Below are 24,935 nucleotides of genomic sequence, written 5' to 3' on the forward strand. Positions count from 1 at the left end.
TTATCTTCCAGGATGGTATAAATATTTACCCAAATTATCAAAATTAGAAATCAAGGAATTATTTATTTTTTCCTCTCCAGTATATCCAACCAATCACCACATCCTCTTATGTTTTAACTGCATATATGGATGTCTGTGAGTCTATCACATCTTTTGGATTCCCATTGCTACTGTCTTTAAGTTTGTACTCCTAAGAATCCTTTCTTAAATAACCTACTAATTTTCTTTATTCCTAATCCATCCTAAACAGAGTAGTCAACATCTCTATGCAAAATAGTGGTATTAATGCCTGCTATACCCAAAGTCCTTTGTGATTTCTATAGAATACATTGAATTGTTAAGTTTAATACACAAAGATCTGCTATAATCTCAGCTACAAACCCGTTTGCCAGCTTCTTTTTTCCCATTTCACACCATACCAATTGTAGACAATGAAGACTTTCCCAGTTTCAGAGGCAATGCAGACCAACCTGACCAAAAGGTTAACAGCCTAGCAGTCACCCAGCCAAGTGACTGAGACTACTGTTGCTTTAACAGGGTCAATATTCAGTGTACCCAGCCTCGGCTCAGCAAATGCAGTGTTTTCATGGGTTATTTGCTAGCACTTAATGCCCTTCTTCCCTCCAGGGACTGTAACCCCCAGTCATTAGTTGGAATCCAGGGATGTGTTCCCTCAGATCCTATTTCTAAAGGGCTCAGCACTTAGTCCCACAGACAGTTTCCAGATTTTTCTGCTATTTCTGGATCAGAGAAGTCTCACATTACCCAAAGGCCAGTAATGTGGAAAATGGAGTGAAAAGCAGGAAAGAAAATCTTCAAAAAATTTAAGTGGCAGAAGGCAATTCTCTAAATGAAATTTAAATAAAGGCCACACCAATATGATTGGATTTACCTCTTTCTATGCCATTTTCCACCCTATAGCTAGAGTCATCTTTTTTTTTTTTTAAATAAATTTATTTATTTATTTATTTTTGGCTGCATTGGGTCTTTGTTGCTGCACACGGGCTTTCTCTAGTTGCGGGGAGCGGGGGCTACTCTTCATTGCAGTGCGCGGGCTTCTCATTGCGGTGGCTTCTCTTGTTGTGGAGCATGGGCTCCAGGGCACGCAGGTTTCAGTAGTTGTGGCACACGGGCTCAGTAGTTGTGGCTCGCTGGCTCTAGAGCGCAGGGTCAGTAGTTGCGGCACACAGGCTTAGTTGCTCCGCGGCATGTGGGATCTTCCCGGACCAGGGCTCGAATCCGTGTCCCCCGCATTGGCAGGCGGATTCTTAACCACTGTGCAACTAGGGAAGTCCCTAGAGTCATCTTTTTAAAATCAAAATCAGATTATGCAGTATTCTGTGTAAAAATTCCTCAGGGATCCTCACAGACCTTAAAATAAAAGCCAAACTCCTTTCATGGCCTACAAGGCTGACAAAGATTCCCTGCTAGATCAAACTTTAATTAGACTCCTGAACCTTCTTCTAAGTCCATCTGTGCACTTCCTTGTACAGTCCAGTTTTAGCAAGGACCCTGTTAAGTCAGTTTAGTCAGAACTCCCACCCTCAATATCTGATCACCTTTCATATCTGATCAGATTCTCATCCTCCACCATCCCCTGGCTGAAGACAGGCCAGGGTGATGTCCTATCACCCTGGCCTGTCTTCAGCAAGAATCCTAGTAAGGTGGTTCCAGGATCCCCCTCACCTGTGATGTTTCCTTTTAGTAATTTTTCATCTAGTGACCCCCCCACCTTGTTCCTTGGCTATAAGTTCCCACTTGTTTGTGCTGTATTTGGAATTGATGTCCCTTCTATCCCAGGGTCTTTATTCCTCTACTGAATAGCTCTGGGGAAAAAAACCCAAAACTTTTTTTATCCCTTTACTGTCCAGCTCTGGTTTTTCCTTGAAAAGGCCCTTCATGATCTGAGTCTTGCCTAAATACTCTGCCTGTATCCCCAGTCCCCCCTCTCATTATGTCCCAGAAATTATCACGTCCACTTATTTGTTAATTTTTCTGTTCATTTATTTTAATCGACATCAAATTCTTTTTTATTTCACTAAATAATATAGCTTGTCAACGTCTCAAGTTTGTGATGCTGAATCTTTGGCTATAGCCTATTTTTAATATATATGCACCAGGCAGGACCATCTGTTTATTCTGAACTTAAAAAAATATGGTCAGTGTGTGGATGTGCTGAATGTAATTTAGTTTGCACATGAAACTTAATGCCTTGCATTATTCTAGTTCATTGATTATCTGCCAATGGAACCATGTTTATATTACTCATTTTATTATAGAAAAAAAAGTTTAAAAAAATAGACACAGTTTTCCAAATGTGCCCAAATATTTTAGATTTTTTTCAGAGTATAAATTGTAACTGTCAACAATTAGCAACTGTATAAATTAGTGTTTAGTATTAGACTTCTGATCAAACATAAGATGCTACCTAAAGGAAGACTATACACATTACTATACAGAATAAATATAGTACTGTTTTCACCAGCTTTATTACTAGTGGTTTACCATATTAGAAGGTGGAATGTATCTGGTAACTGGCAAATTTTTATGTAGCAAAGTATTCAAAGTATCATCCTTAGTAATAAAATGGAGGACATTTTTCAGAAGTTAATGTCTTTTCTTGGTTATTGACAGGAACTTATCTAAACTGAATTGCTAGTGATGTTGTGAAGAATTCATAGGTAGGGTTCTATCATTAACTGCTAAGGCTGTCAACAAACTGTATAGAAAAACAATGAAACAAAACCAAACCAAAAATAAAACAATAGAGTTTCAACTGAAGAGTGTGCCTCAACTGGTATATTTGAGTCTCAATAGTCACCTCTGCTTAGGATTCTAATTCAGCTTCCAAAGTAAATTCCCACCCAAACACCTTTATTTAGTGCTTCTATCTGTAATACAGACATTATTCTGGGGTACAGTATTTTGTGAGTAGTTAGAAAGCAAACTAAAGGTTAGGGACAGAGGATCCTTGGTGAGGACACATGTCCTTCAGAACTGCAACTTCTAATGAGCCCTGCTAAGAATTCCATTGTGCTGATTTACAAATCTGATACAAAAATAACAAAGTAGACTTTCATTTCAGTTATAACACACAAAATTGGGAAATATGTGTGAAAATCATAGAGAACTTATTTGCATACAGAAATATATAATAATCCCATTAAATTAAGTACAAAATTGTAACAAACTTGTTTTAATAATGAAAGGTTTAAAAATAATAGTGCTTCCAGATGAAACTATTTTTTTTTTTAAAGTCCTGATTAATGAGACGTATGGGAAGAAAAATTAGTATAATGGTGAATGCTGACTCAGGATCTTATTTTTATTAAGTAGTTTATAGTGAGGGCTGTGACTATTTTTTCTATTTATAGTGGCAGCTCTGGTTAATTACCTTGTAATGTATTGTGACATTAATGCACTAGTAAACTATTAGAATTTACACTCCTATTCAGTAATAAAGTCTATAAGTTGAAGAATGCATATAAAGTTATCACAGTCATAAATTATGTGGCCAAATGCCATGTATGATCACATTAAACAATAGAATCTCTCAAATTTACTCATTGGGGGTAGGTGCCACTGAATTTATATAGTTCAGCTATTTTGAATATAGATTTCAACATTTTTTTCAAGGTTATTTGGTAACTTACTACATTTTCCATATGGTTACTAAGAGCATGTTGGTCACAATTGAAATACACAATACCAAAAAAGAAATACATTTTGACAAACAAGTGCATCAATTTCACAAAATATTTTTTCCCTAAAAAGTGAGTGCAAAAATGAAAGAAATCAAGAGAATAGAAAGGAGGTAGTATGGTGACATGTGGATTAAAACCAAAATGATTCATAAGCTACATATAGAACTTAAGGGGATGAAAAAGAAATGAAAATGTCACATATACTTTTTGAAAAATAATTATATAATTATTTTTTAAAATAGAGGTTTAAAAACAATTCCAAAGTTACCAATAATTAGTTCACTATCTCAAATATTCAAAGCACAATTACTGTTTAAAAAAAAAGGTACCAAGTAATCCAAAATATTTGAGATAAGAACAGAATAAAATGTCAAAGTATCTGAAACAATCTGATATGTAATTGTATGTTAGAGAATTCATACTTTCTACTGAAAAATTCCCTGTTCTAATATTGATAACTATATTAATACATTTTAAACATTGTTTTGTATCGCTCTCTTGATGGATATCAAAAAGCTTAAGTAAGATTTTCCTATGAAAATATAGTCAAGTCTGTAAAATACACAGGGAATTAATATATAAAGCAATAATTCCTAAAACATGAACATGCATGTACACTAGTGGAAACTGGTACAGGGAGGGAAAGAAAGAGAATACAGAGAACTGTAGGTCAGTGGGGGAAGGGGACTCTGAAGACATAGCTCTCATATTCTCAATATGTATAAAATTATAGTAGAAAAAAGAAAAAAATAGTTATCTAATGTGGTTTTTCAGGTAGTTCAAAAGATATTGCTATATAATCACACAAAAATTATTAGAGACAAAATTTCAAAGTATTTAAAGAACCTAATTTATCTATTGTATAAATTCAAATAAAAACCTATAATATACATGAGAGATTCCCTCTCTGTACATAGATATAGATAATGTACAGGTCATTTGTGTAATTTGACTGTGCATAAATATCAAAAATGTACACTATAATTAGAAACAGTAAATGCAGATGAGGGGTGAGAATTGAAAGTTGAAAAGAAATACTTTGTGGTTCCAAAGCAATGATATTGCCAACTCTTACTATTTCCAATATTTGTTTTTAAATAAAATATTAGATAGTTTTAAGGAAAAAAGCACAAGATCTTTTGCAATGTTATTTTGGTGATTCATACAAACCTCTTTATTTATTCAATTAAATGTTCATTTTTTTAAAAAATTACAGGACTATGGCACATGAGCTAATGACTATAACTGCAATTGCATTAATCACAGTAGTTTAGGAGGGTCTCTGGGTCAATGCATGTCGAGGAACTATGTGAGAACTAGAAGTTATCAAGACAATTCTTCTAAGGTAGAGAGCACAATTTGAGGTAGATATAAAGCAGAGATCACTGCTGGATTCTAGTAAATCATTCTTCACCAGGTTAATACCATCACTACTTTTACTAAGATGATGCTGCTTTAAAGTGAAGCTCTTAATAATGTCTACTTGCCTACTAACTCTTCAGGGTCTAGTTTATGTCAGGAACTTGACACTAACTGTTTCACTGAATCATCCTTAAAAACTTGTTTTACAGTTGATAGACAGAAGTTGCCTAAGGTCGTGCAGGTCTGCCTGGCTCCAAGGCCCAGTCTCTTAACATATGTCACAACAGCAAACCCCAAAGTTCGTATCAATAGTAATAGCCACATATTATCTAGGGCTTACCAGATGCCAGACTCTATCCTGTATAATCCTTAATCCTCACAAAGACACTGTGAGGATTTCTTATTTCTGAACTTCTGTGTGGTAGTTGAGGAAATTAAAGATAAGAAAGGTCTAGAACTCCCAAGTTTAAGTTTATTGGCTATAAATCCCTTCATTTTATCACTCAATTTTTGTCTTATTTCATACTAAATTTATTTTACTCTTTATCTGCCTAGCTACAGTAGGTTGAAATGGTCCAAATTCCTCTCCTTCCTGTATCCATGGTCCTTTGGATTGTGGTTCCTCCATCAAGAGATGGAGTCCATTTCTTAAGTCTAAGGCTGGCTATGTGACTGGCTTTGGCCAATGGGCCACAAAAAACATGACACAAGTAGAGTCTTAAACAATACCTGAACTTTGGGACTTTCCTACTCATTGCAGGGAATCCTGTCACAATGGGAATGAACTGGGGCTAGCCTGCTGGAAGATGAGAGCCATATGGCCATCACTGCAGATGACATCAAGGTGACTACCAAACATGTGAATGAATTTCCTCCCCTGAAAATCCAACCAGCCTGCTAACTACTAAACATCCAGCCTCAGTCAAGTCAGCACATATGTGATTCAACCAACTCTGAGAACTATAAAAATGTTTCCTGTTTTAAGCCACTAACTTTTGGAGTAGATTATTACACTGTCACACCCATGACTATAGTATTCTTCCCAAATCATACTGGGATCATGTCTGAAGAATTGAATTATATTAAAGTCACCAACTTGCATAAATAGGTCTCCATCTTTGGTGGGAACAACATTCTACTAAGAATTAACATGTCTAAAACAAGGCATCCATTTAAAATTCATCTCTTCCTCATGATGAGAAATTATGTCATAAGCATCCAAGTAGTTAATCAATATAGAAACCTTAGAGGCATTTCTGCCCTTTTCCCTGTATCAGTTCAGCCAATGCCATGTCTCTTCAAAACATTTCTCGGACCCTACCATTGCCACCAACACACTCCTAACTAATTTCCCAATCATCTTTTACCTGGATTACTGAAATGGCCTCCCTCTGTCAATCTTTCATCATCTACACTGATTTCAGAGATACTTTTCTCATATCAAGAACTGATTCTGTTACGATGTAACACCCCACTAACTTAGGAATTCTTTTTAAAAAATTAAAAATATTTGATGATTTTTTTTCCAGGATAAAGTACAAACTCCTTGGCATGAGAAACAGAATCCTTCACAATCTTCCTCATTACATCTTCCCGGTCTCTTCCTCTAAAACTGCTCCCATTTTACTGTGCACTCAAGCACATTTCCTTAAAAATATCACAACTTTCACATCTACATATTTTGGTTCATTCTGCTTCTTTTTTGTAAGGTTCTCTTATTGCCCCTGCTCAGTTTTCTTCTTGAAAAATGAGGATACATCCTTCACAATTTAGGTCGTCACCTTCACTTTCAGTCACTTAGAAATCATTGTAGAAGTTCCTATTATGTGCCAAGCACAGACCAGTGGCTGGAGAAGAAATAATAATTATGACACTCTTTGCCCTCAAGGATCTTACAGAAGAGAAAGGGGACATTCAAGCTGAAAAATAAAATGCTTTAGGAATAATAGGAAAAATAAAGTGGAAAATAGGAAATTAGGAAAAATAAAGTGTTTTAGGAATAATAACTGAGACAAGCACAGGGGATATTTGGAGGACAGAGGCATGTACTTAGCTCCCGCCTAGTACATGGGAAGACTTAACAGAGGAACTGAAGGTAAAGCAGAGCATTGCAACACTGGTAGAAACTTATTGGGTAGAAAAGAAAATGTAAGAGACTCCTGGCAGAGGAAATAGCATGTATAGAAAACATTCTCATAAAACTCAGATCTAATGACTTTTATTGTATACTATTGAAAGTATAAGAAAATAAAGCATGCCACTGGAACAAAGTGAGGAGGGTGGGAGGGAGGGGTGGAAGGGAGGAGATATGGAGATATGTGTATATGTATATCTGATTCACTTTGTTATACAGCAGAAACTAACACACCATTGTAAAGCAATTATACTCCAATAAAGATGTTAAAAAAATAAAATAAAAATAAAGCTATGTTCCTCTTTGAAAATATACCATATTACTTTAAACTGAAAAATTAACCTTAGGATATTTGGTATTTATAAAATTAAAAGTTTGTCTATTATTACATTAGTTTGAACATTATAAAACATTTAAAAATCATTAATTTTTAAAAGTAGAAAGATAAATTCTGTATTTAGATTATGAGATAAATGTTACTTTTAACTTCTATTTTGTATGACTAGTTATTTTTAAAAATCTTTAAACAGATGGCATCAATTTAAATACATAATTTTAATTTATATACTTTAAAACTAAATTATCATATTAATAATAAAATGACTTTTAAAAGGAATAATAAAATATAAGATATCATTTTGCAAGGAAATAAATCTGTCAATATGATTTAGATTAAGACATCTTAATTTATTTTAAAATAAAAAAGGATAGTAGAAGAAGAAATTTCCAATAAAAAAAAGTAACGGGTATCTGGTAATCTCTAAATCTAGGTTTGTTTTCAACTAGTCTTCCACTATGGATCCTCATTTCTTATTTGGTTTACAAACATTTCTCAAAACAATATTTCACATCTTATTATAAATAAGACTTACTCTTTCTGTTATTATGTGCATCACACACCATTTTCTTCCTGTTTTTTAAATAGGCACTGCATTGTAAGATACATATTTACAGTTATCTTTAATTTAATTAATTGTCTTCAACGAATGAATAATTTTTTTTCTTTAAACTAAAATAAAAAAAAAAAAAGAATACAACTCACCTCTAACAGGGGGTCTTTCTAGCTCAGAGTCAAGGTGAATTGGTGGAGAGATGTATGGTACCTGTCCATGATGTGCCTGTCCTGTGGACCCAAAAATAAATGTTAAGATATTATAATTATGTCTTCTTACATTTTTTTGGTTTTATGATGTCATACATCTTTCTTCACACTGAATTACTAACCATTATAGAGTGCAGACAGATCTATCCAAACACAGAATCATTATGTGTCATCCAAACATCAAGCAATTAAATCAGTCCTTCTTAAGCCATCTAGTTTTGTTGTTGTTGTTAAATCACAAGTTTATTTTTGAGTGACACTTTAAAAAATACAAGAAAAATGACAAGAAAAATGAAATGCAAAAACTAAAAACAAAGACATAAAATACAAGTCCCCATTTTTCATTGTTAAACAGACATTAAGTACTCTATCAATTTGCTTTAAGTGTTTCTAAACATTTACTCTTAATTTTTGCATTTATTTCACTGCATCTTTGTCAGATAACACTTTGAATAGCACTTACTTAGATAACTTTACAACCCTAATTAATTTATACCTTATTTTTATGATTACTTTTAAACTTTTTACTTATTATTTGAGTAGAAAACTACTTCTACTTGCTTATTGTATTTGATGAAAAAATAACTAACCACAATATAAAAAAGCAGGTAGATGGATTCATTCTGTTTCTTGTAAAGCATTCTGCTAGTTCACATGCATATCTGTAATACATTTTCTGTCTCATGAGTTAAAGTTGATTTGAAGGACTAGACACTGACTGAAAAAAATTGCTAGCTTAAAAACAAAAGAGTTTTCTAATGCTCAAAGTAGCTATAGCTTGTATACTGATAATCCAGTAAGCCATTAAGATTTTAAGGCAAGAAAGCATAATTACAGAGTTCAATTTCTAAAGCTACTTTATATAAAGAAAGTTTGGGTAAAAGTACAGAACCCACCGCTTTCTTTCTATAATGGGAATATGCAGTTATATTTTATACATTTACTATAGCAATCTACAGCGTTGTTAGTCTCTTTTCCTAAACAAGGAAAGTTAATGATACATAGATTATGATAACAGTTAGAGTAACCTTCCTGTTTCAAGTAATATTCGACTTGTAATAAACTCTGCTGATTTCTCTTATGAGACACATTTCAAATAATTAATATGGCTCCCTGTTGATAGTAGCTGCTATTGCTCCCAGCATTTTTCTAGCTAACAGCAGACACAGTGGAGAGGCTGTAATATACAGAGCTCCTCATAATGGTAACTAAGAATATTATGCTTTCACTGGTCATGTTTCAGTGGAATACTAAAAGCACTATTATAAAAGAAATGACAGCGATTGTGCACTGCTAGCAGTCCATGTGTAATATAGCTTATGAAAAACTTCAGATTATCTTAATTATAAAAACACCTGATGTTTACCTTGTTGCATACTTGGTTGCAAAAACATTTTTATTTTTAAGGTCTTGTGCCATTACAAATGAATTGGTTTGAAACTTTATTGATCATGTAAATGAAAATAAGAATCTTTCACTTTATATTGGTTCAAAATAACATCAGCATATAAAATAGTATTGATTTCATGTCAAACCAAGGAACATGGCTTTTACTACATATAATAATAACCACTATGCATTCATACATACATCATATCCTTTTATGCAACCAATATCACTATAAGGATTTAAAGGTAGGTAATACATTAGTAAGTACACACACATTTTTAAATCAAAGATACAAGCAGAGGAGATTAAGTAACTAACATGCAGATAGTAAACAGCAAGGTCAGTCATATTTTGACTTCAAATTTCAAGTGTTTTCATCTATATCATAATATTTTTCTCGAAGAAGGTATATTAAACCTGAAAATAATGCATATAGATTTTAGTGATTAAACTCTGACAAGTAACTGCTTTGGGGACTGTTACCTCTACATTTATAATGAAGTAAACAGTCCCTTTAAATGCCACATTTGCCTTTGTTCTTGGGATAAGCATGTAACCTCAACAGTACTCAACACAGGTACTTTAGGCAGCACAAGTTCACAGTGTGTATATCCCTAAGGGAAAATGGGGATATCAAAGAGCCAGTGGAATGGAATGGGGATTATTGATGGTAAAATTCTGAACCTGGTTTGCCACAATTTCCATTCTCTCTCCAAGGAGAAATCTAGCAAACTGCAGGATGCAGTATGGCAGGGAAAGTCACAGTGGTAGGCATTGACTGGGACTCTAAGCCTTAGAGAAAGGTGAGAAATAAATGCAGCAATGGATTCCAACTGGTAACTGAAATTTCTGATCTACAGAATAAAAACTAGAAATTATGGAGGTTGTTGTTGATTGATTAAATTAATTAAATTCTTGAAAAGATTCCTGCCACACTTTAGATCAGTGGTATTCACACATTTATCTCCACAAAAACACATAAAAGGAAAAAAAAACACACATTCTAGTAGGCAATACTTCTAACTAAGGATAACTAACTAATAGATAAGAAATCTAAGGCAACAATTCTCAGGGTAGGAATCTATCATCATCAGGAAGGGCATACGGAAACATGGGGAGATGCTGTGCATAGTTTGAAAAAAAAATCATTGTCTCTCAAAGTTCCACCCCCCTCATAAAGAATTACTTAAAAAAGGAATTTGGCCAAGATGGGAGAGTAGGAAGACCTTGAGCTCACCTCCTCCCATAGGTACACCAAAATCACAACTATTTTCAGAGCAACTATTGATGACAAAGACTGGAAACCAGCAGAAAAGATCTTCTACAACTAAAGACATAAAGAAGGAACCACAATGAGACGAGTAGGAGTAGGTGGAATCACGATATAGTCAAGAGCCATACCCCTGGATGGGTGACCCACAAGGGGGGATGATAATTACAATTGCAGAGGTTCTCTACAAACAGCGAGAGGTCTGAGCCCCACATTAAGCTCCCCAGCCGGGGGGTCTTGTACCAGGAAGACAAATCCCCAGAACATTTAGTTTTGAAGGCCAGTGGGGCTTAGTGTCCAGAGAGCCAGAGGGCTGTGGGAAATAGAGACTCCACTCTTAAATGACATACATAAAATCTCACATGCTCCAGGACCCAATGCAGAAGCAGTAAGTTGAAAGAAGCCTGGGTTAGACCTACCAGTTGTTCTTGGAGAGCCTTAAGAAGAGGCAGAACGCAACTGAAGCTCACCATAGAGATAAAGACACTGGTGGCAGCCATTTTGGGGAGCTCATTCTTCCACGCGGACATTGGTACTGGTAAATGCCATTTTGGAATCTTCCCTCTAGCTTATTAGCACTGGGACCTGGTCTGCCCACCAGCTTGTTTGCACCAGTACTAGGATGCATAAGGACAAGTAACTAACTAGGTGAGGCTGCCTTAAGACCCCCTGAGCCCACAGCCATCTCAGGACATGGCCCTGTCCACCAGAGGGCCCAGGATCTGGGCCTACTTACTACTGCACAGACACTAGACCTGGGACCCCCAGGTCTCTGCATCCAGAGACCCTGGGTGCCAGCCCTGCCCATCAGTAGGCAGATACTGGCCCCAGGACCACCAAAGCCCTGCAGCCTGCTTTGTCAGGACCCAGCCAACCCACCAAAAGGCCAGCACCAGCCTTAAGATCACTTGGGCCCTGGCCCTGCCTGCCAGCACCAGCTTTTTAAAAATTTATTAATTTATTAATTTATTTTGGGCTGCTTTGGGTCTTCATTGTTGTGCATAGGCTTCTTCTAGTTGCGGTGAGCAGGGGCTACTCTTTGTCATGGTGCACGGGCTTCTCATTGCGGTTGCTTCTCTTTGTTGCAGAGCATGGGCTCTAGGCATGTGGGCTCAGTAGTTGTGGCTCACAGGCGCTAGAGCACAGGTTCAGTAGTTGTGGCACACAGGCTTAGTTGCTCCGTGGCATGTGGGATCTTCCCGGACAAGGGCATGAACCCATGTCCCCTGCATTGGCAGGTGGATTCTTAATCACTGCACCAAAAGGGAAGTCCCCCCAACACCAGCTTTGTAACACCCTGGGCTCCTCAGCCAGTGGCCCGGGATCCAGCCCCACCTACCAGAGGCCTGACACCAGATTTGGGTCACCCCAGAACCCATAGCCAGCCATGTCAGGAACCGGCCCACCTACCAGCAGGCTGATAGTAGATCTGTCAACCCCAGCCCTGGAACCACCCACCCCAGAACCTGGCTCTGCCCACCAGTGGGTCAGTATTAGCCCCAGGACACTGTGGCATTCTGCAATGAGCAGCCTCACGACCCAGCCCTGCCAACCAGCAGCTGTCAGCTTCCGCAGGGTCTGGAAACCAACTGGACCAGGGGCCAGCCACACCTGCCAGACTACCCACCATAGTCAGCCCTCCATAACAGAAGGATCCATGCAGCCCACAAAGGGGACACCCCTAGAGTATATAGTTCTGGTGACCAGAGGGAAGTGTGCTGCTGGGATGCACAGGATGCCTCCTACAAAAGGCCACTTCCCCAGGGTTGGGAAATGTAACCAACCTACAAGACACATAGAAATAAAAACAGCAAATTAGGCAAAATGAGGTGACAGAGGAACATGTTGCAATGGAAGGAATAAGATAAAACCTCAGAAGAAGAACTAAGGGAAGTAGAGATAAGCAATCTACCTGATAAAGAGTTTATTTTAAGGTAATGACCATAAAGATGATCAAAGAACTCAGGAGAAGAATGGAGGGACACAGTGAGAAGTTGAACAAACAGTTAGAAGATAGAAAGAAGAACTAAACACACCTGAAGAATACAATAACTTAAATAAAAAATACACTGTAAGGAATCAACAGATTAGATGATACAGAAGAACAGTCAGTGAGCTGTAAGTAATAATAATGGAAATCACCAAAGCTGAACTGAAAAAATAGAAAGAAATGAAGTCATTTTAAGAGGTCTCTGAGACAACTTCAAGTGTACTAACATTCTCATCACAGGAGTCTTAGAAGGAAAAGAGAGACAGAAAGGGACAGAGAAAATATTTGAAGAAATAGTAGCTGAAAACTTCCCTAACCTGAGAAATGAAATAGACATCCATGTACAGGAAGCACAAAAACTCCCAGACAGGATCAACTGAAAGAGGATCACGCCAAGACTCATTGTAATTAAAATGACAAAAATTAAATATTAAGAGAGAATATTAAGAATTCATGCAAAATAATAGTAATAATAATAAACTCCAGTTAAAACCATAAATAACTTTCATAAAAATTTATCTTGGACTTTATGGTGAATAATATTCAGCAAAAAATGCAGTCAGCTCAAAAAGAGCATAGGGAGGTAAAAAGCATGACAAACACATGTTTTAAAAATATGACACATTTCCCACCATATTTGACTGTCTTATACTAGTCTCACCTGGTCCTCATAACCACAGTTTTGTATATCTAAATATCTGATGTGCTCCTTTTATTTTTGTTCTTACGTTTCCAAATTAAAAATGATAAATATCTGCTTATTTTTCCTTCTGAATTTTATTGCATTTTTTTCTAAATTTTAAAGTAAAAAATCATATTGAGATTTTATTAGAATTATATTAATTCTATAAACCAACATGGAGAATAAATATTTTAAATAGTTTGTCTTCATGTATTTTAAATGGACTGCTTTTTGTTTGAATTGCTTTTTAATAAATAGGAATAAATTATTTTTGAAGTTTTCTATATTTTGGTTATAAGAATATTTCATTGTGTAAGTATTCTATTTTCCCCATTTTGAATAAAATTTCTAAATTTTCTTGATGACTTTCATTTAACTTTTTTGACCTTTATTGTTGTAATTATTAGTTATTGAGTCTACCTTACTAGCTCCTTAGAGCTAGACATACTGATAATAATATTTTGGTGATGCTCTGTGATCTTTTTTTCTTGTAAGAAGTGTATTCCCAGGTAAAGATTCATCTATATATCCTTGTATTTAATTATTTTGTGCTGCAGAATTTAAATTTTAAAGATTGAATTTATAGGACATGCATTTTAAGGGACAGAGTTTCCTGGTGTTGCTGTTTACATGTCATTTTATCTTTAAGTCCCTACAAAGTAATTACCAAAGGAATAAGCATTGCTTAATGACAGATTTCATAAAAGAATTATGAAGAATTAAAAAGTGGGAGAAAAAATGCTTCTTGGTTCATTGCTTAGGAGTCTAGAAGAATAATGGCAACAGGGTAATGGGTGGGTAGCTTATGAATTACATTTTATTCAATTTTTAGTGTAGGTAAATGATACATTTGCATGAAGGTGTCATATATATGCACTTATATATATACAGGTATGTACATACATACCTGTATATATGTGTACATTTATATGAAATATATACTTATATAATTTATATATCATACAATTCACCCATTTCAAATATACAATTCAATGTTTTTAGTACATATATAGATTTGTGCAACCACTACCACAATCAATTGAGACTACTTTCACCACCATAAAAAGAAATTTGAAGCCTCTCAGAAGTCACTCCCCATTTCCTCCCAACCCACCCTAGTCCTGGGCAACCACTCATCCCCTTTCCATCTCTATAGATTTACCTGTTCTGGACATTTCACGTAATTGGAATCATACAAATATATAGTCTTCTGTGATTAGTTTCCTTCATTCAATTTAATTTTTCAAGGCTCCATATGGCAGCATGAATCAGTACTTAATTCCTTTATGCTGCCAAATAATATTCCATTGTAAAAACATACCATATTTATTGTATCCATTAATCGGTTGATGGATTTTGGGGATAATTTCCACTTTTTGACTATTATGAATAATTCTGCTATGAACCTTCATTTACAAGTTTTTGTGTGGACATATGTTGCATTTTTCTTGAATACACATACCTAGAAGTGGAATTGTTGGGTCGTATAGTAAACTCCATGTATAAACTTTTGTGGAAATGTCAGTCTGATTTCCAAAGAAGCTATACCATTTTAGTTTTCATTAGGAATAAATGAGGGTTCCACTATCACAGAGATGTTTTTCAGGGTTTTTTTGCTTGTTTGCTTGTTTGTTCATTTTAAGGTGATAGTCTAGTTAATCAGGATTGATGAGACCTGAAATAATTAATATTAAGACAATTGTGAAATCTGGGAAGGGAACAATCTCCCCAAATGAACACAGAAAAATAAAGCATAGGGTTTGGGTCAGAAGTTGTACAGTTCATCCACATTGCGAGAGTAGAAGGAAAAAAATGATCTGGCCAAAAAAACGAAAACAAAGAGCTGCTCACATTCTGAAATGAAAATGTGTGAACTATCCAGTGTTAGGTATGACAAAGATGTAGAAGATTTAAGGGTGCTAGTTAGTAGAACCCAAAAGGCCATTATGGATTTTGGAAAAGCCATTATTTTTCTATTTTCAATCTCTTTTTCAACTTTCATTTAATTTCTATTTCATTGAGGAATTCTCTGCAATTTCTACTAAAGTTCAAATATAGAAAAGACTTGACCAGCCCTAAGCACAGGAAAATGATTTTTTTTTGTCCTCTTTCTACTGTCAATACTTTACTTGCACATCAGAGCACAGCAATACATTTTTAGAACCATAGAGTTTGGAGGGAGAAAGACATTTGATATCTTATAATCCCAAACCTACATTTTAGAATAAGGAAACTGACATCTTGATAAATTGGTGACTTTCAAAAGTCAAATCAAGGTGGTGGTTGTCAAGAGTGATGTCGGAGGACAGTAAGAAAGGGGATGCAGCTAGCCTGCAGAAAACTGCCCTCAACCCTCTCTTACTTCTGAAGCCTTACTTAGCAAGCAATTATTTTCAAGGTGTGTGGGCCATGAGCTTTCAGGTTGTTGAGACATTAAAAGGGTTGAAAACTATTTATTTATAAAAATATGTAATTTTTTTTCGATTTGGCTATGTCTATAAACTAAAGGCAACTTAGCATAACATGTAAAATCATGCCCAGGAAACAGAACTGCCAGTGTTGGTATTTGGACTCTGCCACATTTTAGCCATAGAATTATTAACCATATAAGTTATTAGCCAGCAACTATCAAGCTGTTTAACTTCTACGTGCCTCGATTTCCTCATTTGTCTAATGAGGATTATAATAGCACTGACCTCATAGAGGTGTTTTGAAAATTAGATAAATATATACATATGTAGTAATTAGAAGAGTGCATGGTATGTAGCAAAGTACTTAGAATTTTTAGCTATTATTATTATTATGCTAAATTCATTCTTTCATTCATTGATTCACCAAACAATATTAACTGAGTGCCTCATATGTGACAGGTGCCTTCTTAGGCAGTTGGCATACATCACACAACAAAATAAATGATAATCCACACTCTTATGTAGGGGAAGACAGATAGTAAGCGTTTAACATAGTAAATATTATATGTGTGAGATGCTGAGGGAAATGGAAACAAATTAGAACAGGCTAAAGGGGATCTGAAGTGGGAGGGGCAGGTTGCAATTTTAAATACAGTGATCGGGAAGGCCTAATTTAATTTCTATGAATAGATTTTGAAGAGTTCAAGAAAAGGCAAGAGATATTATCTGACTTTTATAGGAAATTGTAAAAAGATAAAAGTATAGATAAGAGTCCAAATCTAATTCTATTAATTAAGAATGAAAGAACAAAATGTGCTGGTAGCAGATGCTTTTGCCTAACATTTATTTCAAATTTTACACATATTCATAGACATATTAATAATGACACCAATGACCAATGAGTAAAAGAAGACATAAATACAATACAGTGATATGTAATTGGGAAAATGAACACAACTTTATTCCTAAAGTAAAAACACATTTTACTATCATAAAGTCCCCATTGGTTCCTCCAGTTATACTATCTTTCAACTCAAATTTTCCTCATTTTCTATATAGTACTGTAAACAAGTTTAATAGTTAATGGCTCTCCAGGCAGATTCCATGCCTTCTTTTTGTTCATTTCCTTTAAATTTTCAACTTCTGATTTTAATTATTTCCTCTAGAGATATGATATTTCCCCCTCCTTAAAAACAATAAAATAGATCTCACATTTTTTTTTCTGAGAAGTATTATTTTTTTATTTTTTATTTTTTGCTTTATAACAAATTAAATCAGTTATACATATACATATGTTTCCATATCCCCGCCCTTTTGCGTCTCCCTCCCACCCTCCCTATCCCACCTTTCCAGGCGGTCACAAAGCACTGAGCTGATCCCCCTGTGCTATGCGGCTGCTTCCCACTAGCTATCTACCTTACGTTTGGTAGTGTATATATGTCCATGCCGCTCTTTCACTTTGTCACAGCTTACACTTCCCCCTCCCCATATCCTCAAGTCCATTCTCAAGTAGGTCTGTGTCTTTATTCCTGTCTTACCCCTAGGATATTCATGACATTTTTTTTCTTAAATTGCATATATATGTGTTAGCATACAGTATTTGTATTTCTCTTTCTGACTTACTTCACTCTGTATGACATACTCTAGGTCTATCCACCTCATTACAAATAGCTCAATTTCATTTCTTTTTATGGCTGAGTAATATTCCATTGTATATATGTGCCACATCTTCTTTATCCATTCATCCGATGATGGACACTTAGGTTGTTTCCATCTCCGGGCTATTGTAAATAGGGCTGCTATGAACATTTTGGTACATGTCTCTTTTTGAATTATGGTTCTCTCAGTGTATATGCCCAGTAGTGGGATTGCTGGGTCATATGGTAGTTCTATTTTTAGTTTTTTAAGGAACCTCCATACTGTTCTCCATAGTGGTTGTACCAATTCACATTCCCACCAGCAGTGCAAGAGTGTTCCCTTTTCTCCACACCCTCTCCAGCATTTATTGTTTCTAGATTTTTTGATGATGGCCATTCTGACTGGTGTGAGATGATATCTCATTGTAGTTTTGATTTGCATTTCTCTAATGAGTAAAGATGTTGAGCATCCTTTCATGTGTTTGTTGGCAGTCTGTATATCTTCTGTGGAGAAATGTCTATTTAGGTCTTCTGCCCATTTTTGGATTGGGTTGTTTGTTTTTTTGTTATTGAGCTGCATGAGCTGCTTATAAATTTTGGAGATTAATCCTTTGTCAGTTGCTTCATTTGCAAATATTTTCTCCCATTCTGAGGGTTGTCTTTTGGTCTTGTTTATGGTTTCCTTTGCTGTGCAAAAGCTTTTAAGTTTCATTAGGTCCCATGTGTTTATTTTTGTCTTTATTTCCATTTCTCTAGGAGGTGGGTCAAAAAGGATCTTGCTGTGATTTATGTCATAGAGTGTTCTGCCTATGTTTTCCTCTAAGAGTTTGATAGTGTCTGGCCTTACATTTAGGTCTTTAATCCATTTTGAGCTTATTTTTGTGTATGGTGTTAGGGATTGTTCTAATCTCATACTTTTACATGTCCCTATCCAGTTTTCCCAGCACCACTTATTGAAGAGACTGCCCTTTCTCCACTGTACATTCCTGCCTCCTTTATCAAAGTTAAGGTGACCATATGTCCGTGGGTTTATCTCTGGGCTTTCTATCCTGTTCCATTGATCTATCTTTCTGTTTTTGTGCCAGTACAATACTGTCTTGATTACTGTAGCTTTGTAGTATAGTCTGAAGTCAGGGAGCCTGATTCCTCCAGCTCCATTTTTCGTTCTCAAGATTGCTTTGGCTATTCGGGGTCTTTTGTGTTTCCATACAAATTGTGAAATTTTTTGTTCTAGTTCTGTGAAAAATGCCAGTGGTAGTTTGATAGGGATTGCATTGAATCTGTAGATTGCTTTGGGTAGTAGAGTCATTTTCACAATGATGATTCATCCAATTGAAGAACATGGTACATCTCTCCATCTATTTGTATCATCTTTAATTTCTTTCATCAGTGTCTTATAATTTTCTGCATACAGGTCTTTTGTCTCCTTAGGTAGGTTTATTCCTAGATATTTTATTCTTTTTGTTGCAATGGTAAATGGGAGTGTTTCCTTGATTTCACTTTCAGATTTTTCATCATTAGTATATAGGAATGCCAGAGATTTCTGTGCATTAATTTTGTATCCTGCAACTTTACCAAATTCATTGATTAGCTCTAGTAGTTTTCTGGTAGCATCTTTAGGATTCTCTATGTATAGTATCATGCCATCTGCAAACAGTGACAGCTTTACTTCTTCTTTTCCAATTTGAATTCCTTTTCTTTCCTTTTCTTCTCTGATTGCTGTGGCTAAAACTTCCAAAACTATATTGAATAAGAGTGGTGAGAGTGGGCAACCTTGTCTTCTTCCTGATCTTAGTGGAAATGGTTTCAGTTTTTCACCATTGAGGACGATGCTGGCTTTGGGTTTGTCATATATGGCCTTTATTATGTTGAGGAAAGTTCCCTCTATGCCTACTTTCTGCAGGGTTTTTATCATAAATGGGTGTTGAATTTTGTCGAAAGCTTTCTCTGCATCTATTGAGATGATCATATGGTTTTTCTCCTTCAGTTTGTTAATATGGTGTATCACGTTGATTGATTTGCGTATATTGAAGAATCCTTGCATTCCTGGAATAAACCCCACTTGATCATGGTGTATGATCCTTTTAATGTGCTGTTGGATTCTGTTTGCTAGTATTTTGTTGAGGATTTTTGCATCTATGTTCATCAGTGATATTGGCCTGTAGTTTTCTTTCTTTGTGACATCCTTGTCTGGTTTTGGTATCAAGGTGATGGTGGCCTCCTAGAATGAGTTTGGGAGTGTTCCTCCCTCTGCTATATTTTGGAAGAGTTTCAGAAGGATAGGTGTTAGCTCTTCTCTAAATGCTTCATAGAATTCACCTGTGAAGCCATCTGGACCTGGGCTTTTGTTTGTTGGAAGATTTTTTATCACAGTTTCAATTTCAGTGCTTGTGATTGGTTTGTTTATATTTTCTATGTCTTCCTGGTTCAACTTTGGAAGGTTGTGCTTTTCTAAGAATGCATCCATTTCTTCCAGGTTGTCCATTTTATTGGCATAGAGTTGCTTATAGTAATTTCTCATGATCTTTTGTATTTCTGCAGTGTTAGTTGTTACTTCTCCTTTTTCATTTCTAATTCTATTGATTTGAGTCTTCTCAGTTTTTTTCTTGATGAGTCTGGCTAATGGTTTATCAATTTTGTTTATCTTCTCAAAGAACCAGCTTTTACTTGTATTGATCTTTGCTATTGTTTCCTTCATTTCTTTTTCATTTATTTCTGATCTGATTTTTATGATTTCTTTCCTTCTGCTAACTTTGGGATGTTTTTGTTCTTCTTTCTCTAATTGCTTTAGGTTCAAGGTTAGGTTGTTTATTCGAGATGTTTCCTGTTTCTTAAGGTGGGATTGTATTGCTATAAACTTCCCTCTTAGAACTGCTTTTGCTGCATCCCATAGGTTTTGGGTCGTCGTGTCTCCATTGTCATTTGTTTCTAGGTATTTTTTAATTTCCTCTTTGATTTCTTCAGTGATCTCTACGTTATTGAGTAGTGTATTGTTTAGCCTCCATGTGTTTGTATTTTTTACAGCTCTTTTCCTGTAATTGATATCTAGTCTCATAGCATTGTGGTCAGAAAAGATACTTGATACAATTTCAATATTCTTAAATTTACCATGGCTTGATTTGTGACCCAAGATATGATCTCTCCTGGAGAATGTTCCATGAGCACTTGAGAAAAATGTGTATTCTGTTGTTTTTGGATGGAATGTCCTATAAATATCAATTAAGTCCATCTTGTTTAATGTATCATTTAAAGCTTGTGTTTCCTTATTTATTTTCATTTTGGATGATCTGTCCATTGGTGAAAGTGGGGTGTTAAAGTCCCCTACTATGAGTGTGTTACTGTCGATTTCTCCTTTTATGGCTGTTAGTATTTGTCTTATGTATTGAGGTGCTCCTATGTTTGGTGCATAAATATTTACAATTGTTATATCTTCTTCTTGGATCGATCCCTTGATCATTATGTAGTGTCCTTCTTTGTCTCTTCTAATAGTCTTTATTTTAAAGTCTATTTTGTCTGATATGAGAATTGCTACTCCAGCTTTCTTTCGGTTTCCATTTGCATGGAATATCTTTTTCCATCCCCTTACTTTCAGTCTGTATGTGTCTCTAGGTCTGAAGTGGGTCTCTTGTAGACAGCATATATATGGGTCTTGTTTTTGTATCCATTCAGCCAATCTGTGTCTTTTGGTGGGAGCATTTAGTCCATTTACATTTAAGGTAATTATCGATATGTATGTTCCTATTCCCATTTTCTTCATTGTTTTGGGTTCGTTGTTGTAGGTCTTTTCCTTCTGTTGTGTTTCTTGCCTAGAGAAGTTCCTTTAGCATTTCTTGTAAAGCTAGTTTGGTGGTGCTGAACTCTCTCAGCTTTTGCTTGTCTGTAAAGGTTTTAATTTCTCCACCAAATCTGAATGAGATCCTTGCTGGGTAGAGTAATCTTGGTTGCAGGTTTTTCTCCTTCATCACTTTAATTATGTCCTGCCACTCCCTTCTGGCTTGTAGAGTTTCTGCTGAGAGATCAGCTGTTATCCTGATGGGGATTCCCTTGTGTGTTATTTGTTGTTTTTGCCTTGCTGCTTTTAATATGATTTCTTTGTGTTTAATTTTTGACAGTTTGATTAATATGTGTCTTGGCGTATTTCTCCTTGGATTTATTCTGTATGGGACTCTCTGTGCCTCCTGGACTTGATTAACTATTTCCTTTCCCATATTAGGGAAGTTTTCAAGTATAATCTCTTCAAATATTTTCTCAGTCCCTTTCTTTGTCTCTTCTTCTTCTGGAACCCCTATAATTCGAATGTTGGTGCGTTTAATGTTGTCCCAGAGGTCTCTGAGACTGTCCTCTGTTCTTTTCATTCTTTTTTCTTTATTTTGCTCTGCAGCAGTTATTTCCACTATTTTATCTTCCACCTCACTTATCCATTCTTCTGCCTCAGTTATTCTGCTATTGATCCCATCTAGAGTATTTTTTATTTCATTTATTGTGTTTTTAATCGATGCTTGATTCATCTTTATTTCTTCTAGGTCCTTGTTAACTGTTTCTTGCATTTTGTCTATTCTATTTCCAAGATTTTGGATCTGGGAAATAGAATCTTGGATCATCTTTACCATCATTATTCTGAATTCTTTTTCAGGTAGACTGCCTATTACCTCTTCATTTGTTAGATATGGTGGGTTTTTATCTTGCTCCTTCTCCTGCTGTGTGTTTTTCTGTCTTCTCATTTTGCTTGTGTTACTGTGTTTGGGGTCTCCTTTTTGCAGGCTGCAGGTTCGTAGTTCCCGTTGTTTTTGGTGTCTGTCCCCAGTGGCTAAGGTTGGTTTAGTGGGTTGTGTAGGCTTCCTGGTGGAGGGGACTAGTGCCTGTGTTCTGGTGGATGAGGCTGGATCTTGTCTTTCTGGTGGGCAGGTCCACGTCTGGTGGTTTGTTTTGGGGTGTCTGCGGACTTTTTATGATTTTAGGCCACCTCTCTGCTAATGGGTGGCGTTGTGTTCCTGTCTTGCTAGTTGTTTGGCTTAGGGTGTCCAGCACTGTAGCTTGCTGGTCATTGAGTGAAGCTGGGTGCTGGTGTTGAGATGGAGATCTCTGGAAGATTTTTGCCGTTTGATATTATGTGGAGCTGGGAGGTCTCTTGTGGACCAGTGTCCTGAAGTTGGCTCTCCCACCTCAGAGGCACAGCACTGACTCCGGACTCCTCAATTTGGGATGATGTGTTGTCTATTCCTGTATTCCACAGATGCAGGGTACATCAAGTTGATTGTGGAGCTTTAATCCACTGCTTCTGAGGCTGCTGGGAGAGATTTCCCTTTCTCTTCTTTGTTCTCACAGTTCCTGGGCCTCAGCTTTGGATTTGGCCCCGCCTCTGCGTGTAGGTCACCGGAGGGCGTCTGTTCTTCGCTCAGACAGGACAGGGTTAAAGGAGCAGCCTCTTCGGGGACTCTGGCTCACTCAGGCCGGGCGGGAGGGAGGGGCACGGAGTGCGGGGCGAGCCTGCAGCAGAAGAGGTCGGCGTGACGTTGCACCAGCCTGAGGCGCGCCGTGCGTTCTCCCAGGGAAGCCGCCCCTGGATCCCGGGACCCCGGCAGTGGCGGGCTGCACAGGCTCCCGGAAGGGCGGTGTGGGCAGTGACCTGCGCTCGCACACAGGCTTCTTGGCGGCGGCAGCAGCAGCCCCAGCGTCCCTCGCCCTTCACTGGCCTCCGCGCTTTCAGTAGCGACTCGCGCCCGTCTGTGGAGCCCCTTTAAGCAGCGCTCTTAATCCCCTCTCCCCGCGCACCAGGAAACCAAGAGGGAAGAAAAAGTCTCTTGCCTCTTTGGCAGCTCCAGAGTTTTCCCGGACTCCCTCCCGGCTAGCTGTGGCACATTAGCCCCCTTCAGGCTGAGTTCTCGCCGCCAGCCCCAGTCCTCTCCCTGCGCTCTGACCGAAGCCCGAGCCTCAGCTTCCAGCGCTGCGCACCCCGGCGGGCGAGCAGACAAGCCTCTCGGGCTGGTGAGTGCCGCTCGGCACCGATCCTCTGTGTGGGGATCTCTCCGCTTTGCCCTACCCAGGTATGTGGGGAGTTTCTTGCCTTTTGGGAGGTCTGGGGTCTTCTGCCAGCGTTCAGTAGGTGTTCTGTAGGAGTTGTTCCACGTGTAGCTGTATTTCTGGTGTATCTGTCGGGAGGAAGGTGATCTCCGTGTCTTACTCTTCCGCCATCTTACCCGGAAATGGTCTAGATCTCACATTTTTGAACATGGGGTTTTTAATGATATTGCCATTTTCCTTTTACAAGCTTTAGAATGATAGCAGGTTACATCACTGCATTTATCTTCCCTATTATAATAATGATTCCATGTGGAATGTGGGAACCTATACTAAACTACATTGAAGAATGGCATATGGGATTTTTCTAAGTTTTTCAAATACTCTGAAAGTAAATGAGACTCCTCAAAAAAAGGTTAATTTTTTGTTGAAAATAATTTCAGCTACAAAAAAAAAAAAAAATACCAGAGGTCAATGTGTTGGTTGTGCTGATGGAAAACTGGGTGTGCCTAGCATTATAACAGCTTGCTGTTTTTGTCTTTAAATCCCAGTCTGTCTATAACCATCTGGCATCCAAAAAGTCAGCTTTCAGGTGCAGATATAAACACCAATCAAAATTAATCATCAAAGAAAAGAGTTGTAAAGTTGTCAATTTAACACCTATCTTTTCACTCTGGTTTCCTTTTCCCTCTTCATCTTATTACTCACACTTATTTTCAGTGACTTTAGTAAAGTATGAAGTAGCAAAGAAACAACTACATGCTTGACTTCTTATTGAGGATATAAAGTCATTGATGAAGGTGCAAAGGTCACTGATGGGCTTCTCTCCAGTGGATATTTCTTGCCACAAAGGAAACAAATGGAGTAATTTGAAGCAAAGGTAATTTTCTTGTGTTGTGTGTGTGTGTGTGTGTGTGTGTAGTTCTTCCAGCAAATATTTCTTCAGTACCCACTCCCACTCTGTGGCCAGTATTAACATTACCATATGAACAAGATAATACAATGCTCCAAAGAGAGACCTCAGCTTAGATGCAGGGTTAAGAAATTGCAGTGAAGTATGATATGTACCTTGATAGAGGTGAGAGAAAAGAGTACAACAATAGCATTGAACTGAGGTAAGTGAAGTGAGGGAAGAACAGTACCTGGAGAAAGATGAGACTGAGGGAACAGCAATTAGTAGTCTAGTGAAAGAGTATGGCAGACACGGGGAATCAGAAGGAATGATATGAGGGGATG

General features: G+C 36.9%; 1 protein-coding gene across 9 annotated transcripts in view; it reads right to left on the minus strand.

The window, feature by feature from the left end:
• The window catches only part of ADGRL3 (adhesion G protein-coupled receptor L3), a 585,975-nt gene that overhangs the window by 265,347 nt on the left and 295,693 nt on the right, over nucleotides 1–24,935 (minus strand). For all 9 annotated transcript variants that reach the window (XM_060090762.1, XM_060090753.1, XM_060090744.1 and 6 more), the window contains one exon: nucleotides 8,243–8,323. In XM_060090762.1, coding sequence (XP_059946745.1) covers nucleotides 8,243–8,323 — 81 coding nt within the window. The remainder of the gene's footprint in view (nucleotides 1–8,242; nucleotides 8,324–24,935) is intronic.

The sequence above is a fragment of the Mesoplodon densirostris genome, chromosome 1 (genome assembly GCF_025265405.1).
Source record: "Mesoplodon densirostris isolate mMesDen1 chromosome 1, mMesDen1 primary haplotype, whole genome shotgun sequence".
NCBI classification, from domain to species: Eukaryota; Metazoa; Chordata; class Mammalia; order Artiodactyla; family Ziphiidae; genus Mesoplodon; species Mesoplodon densirostris.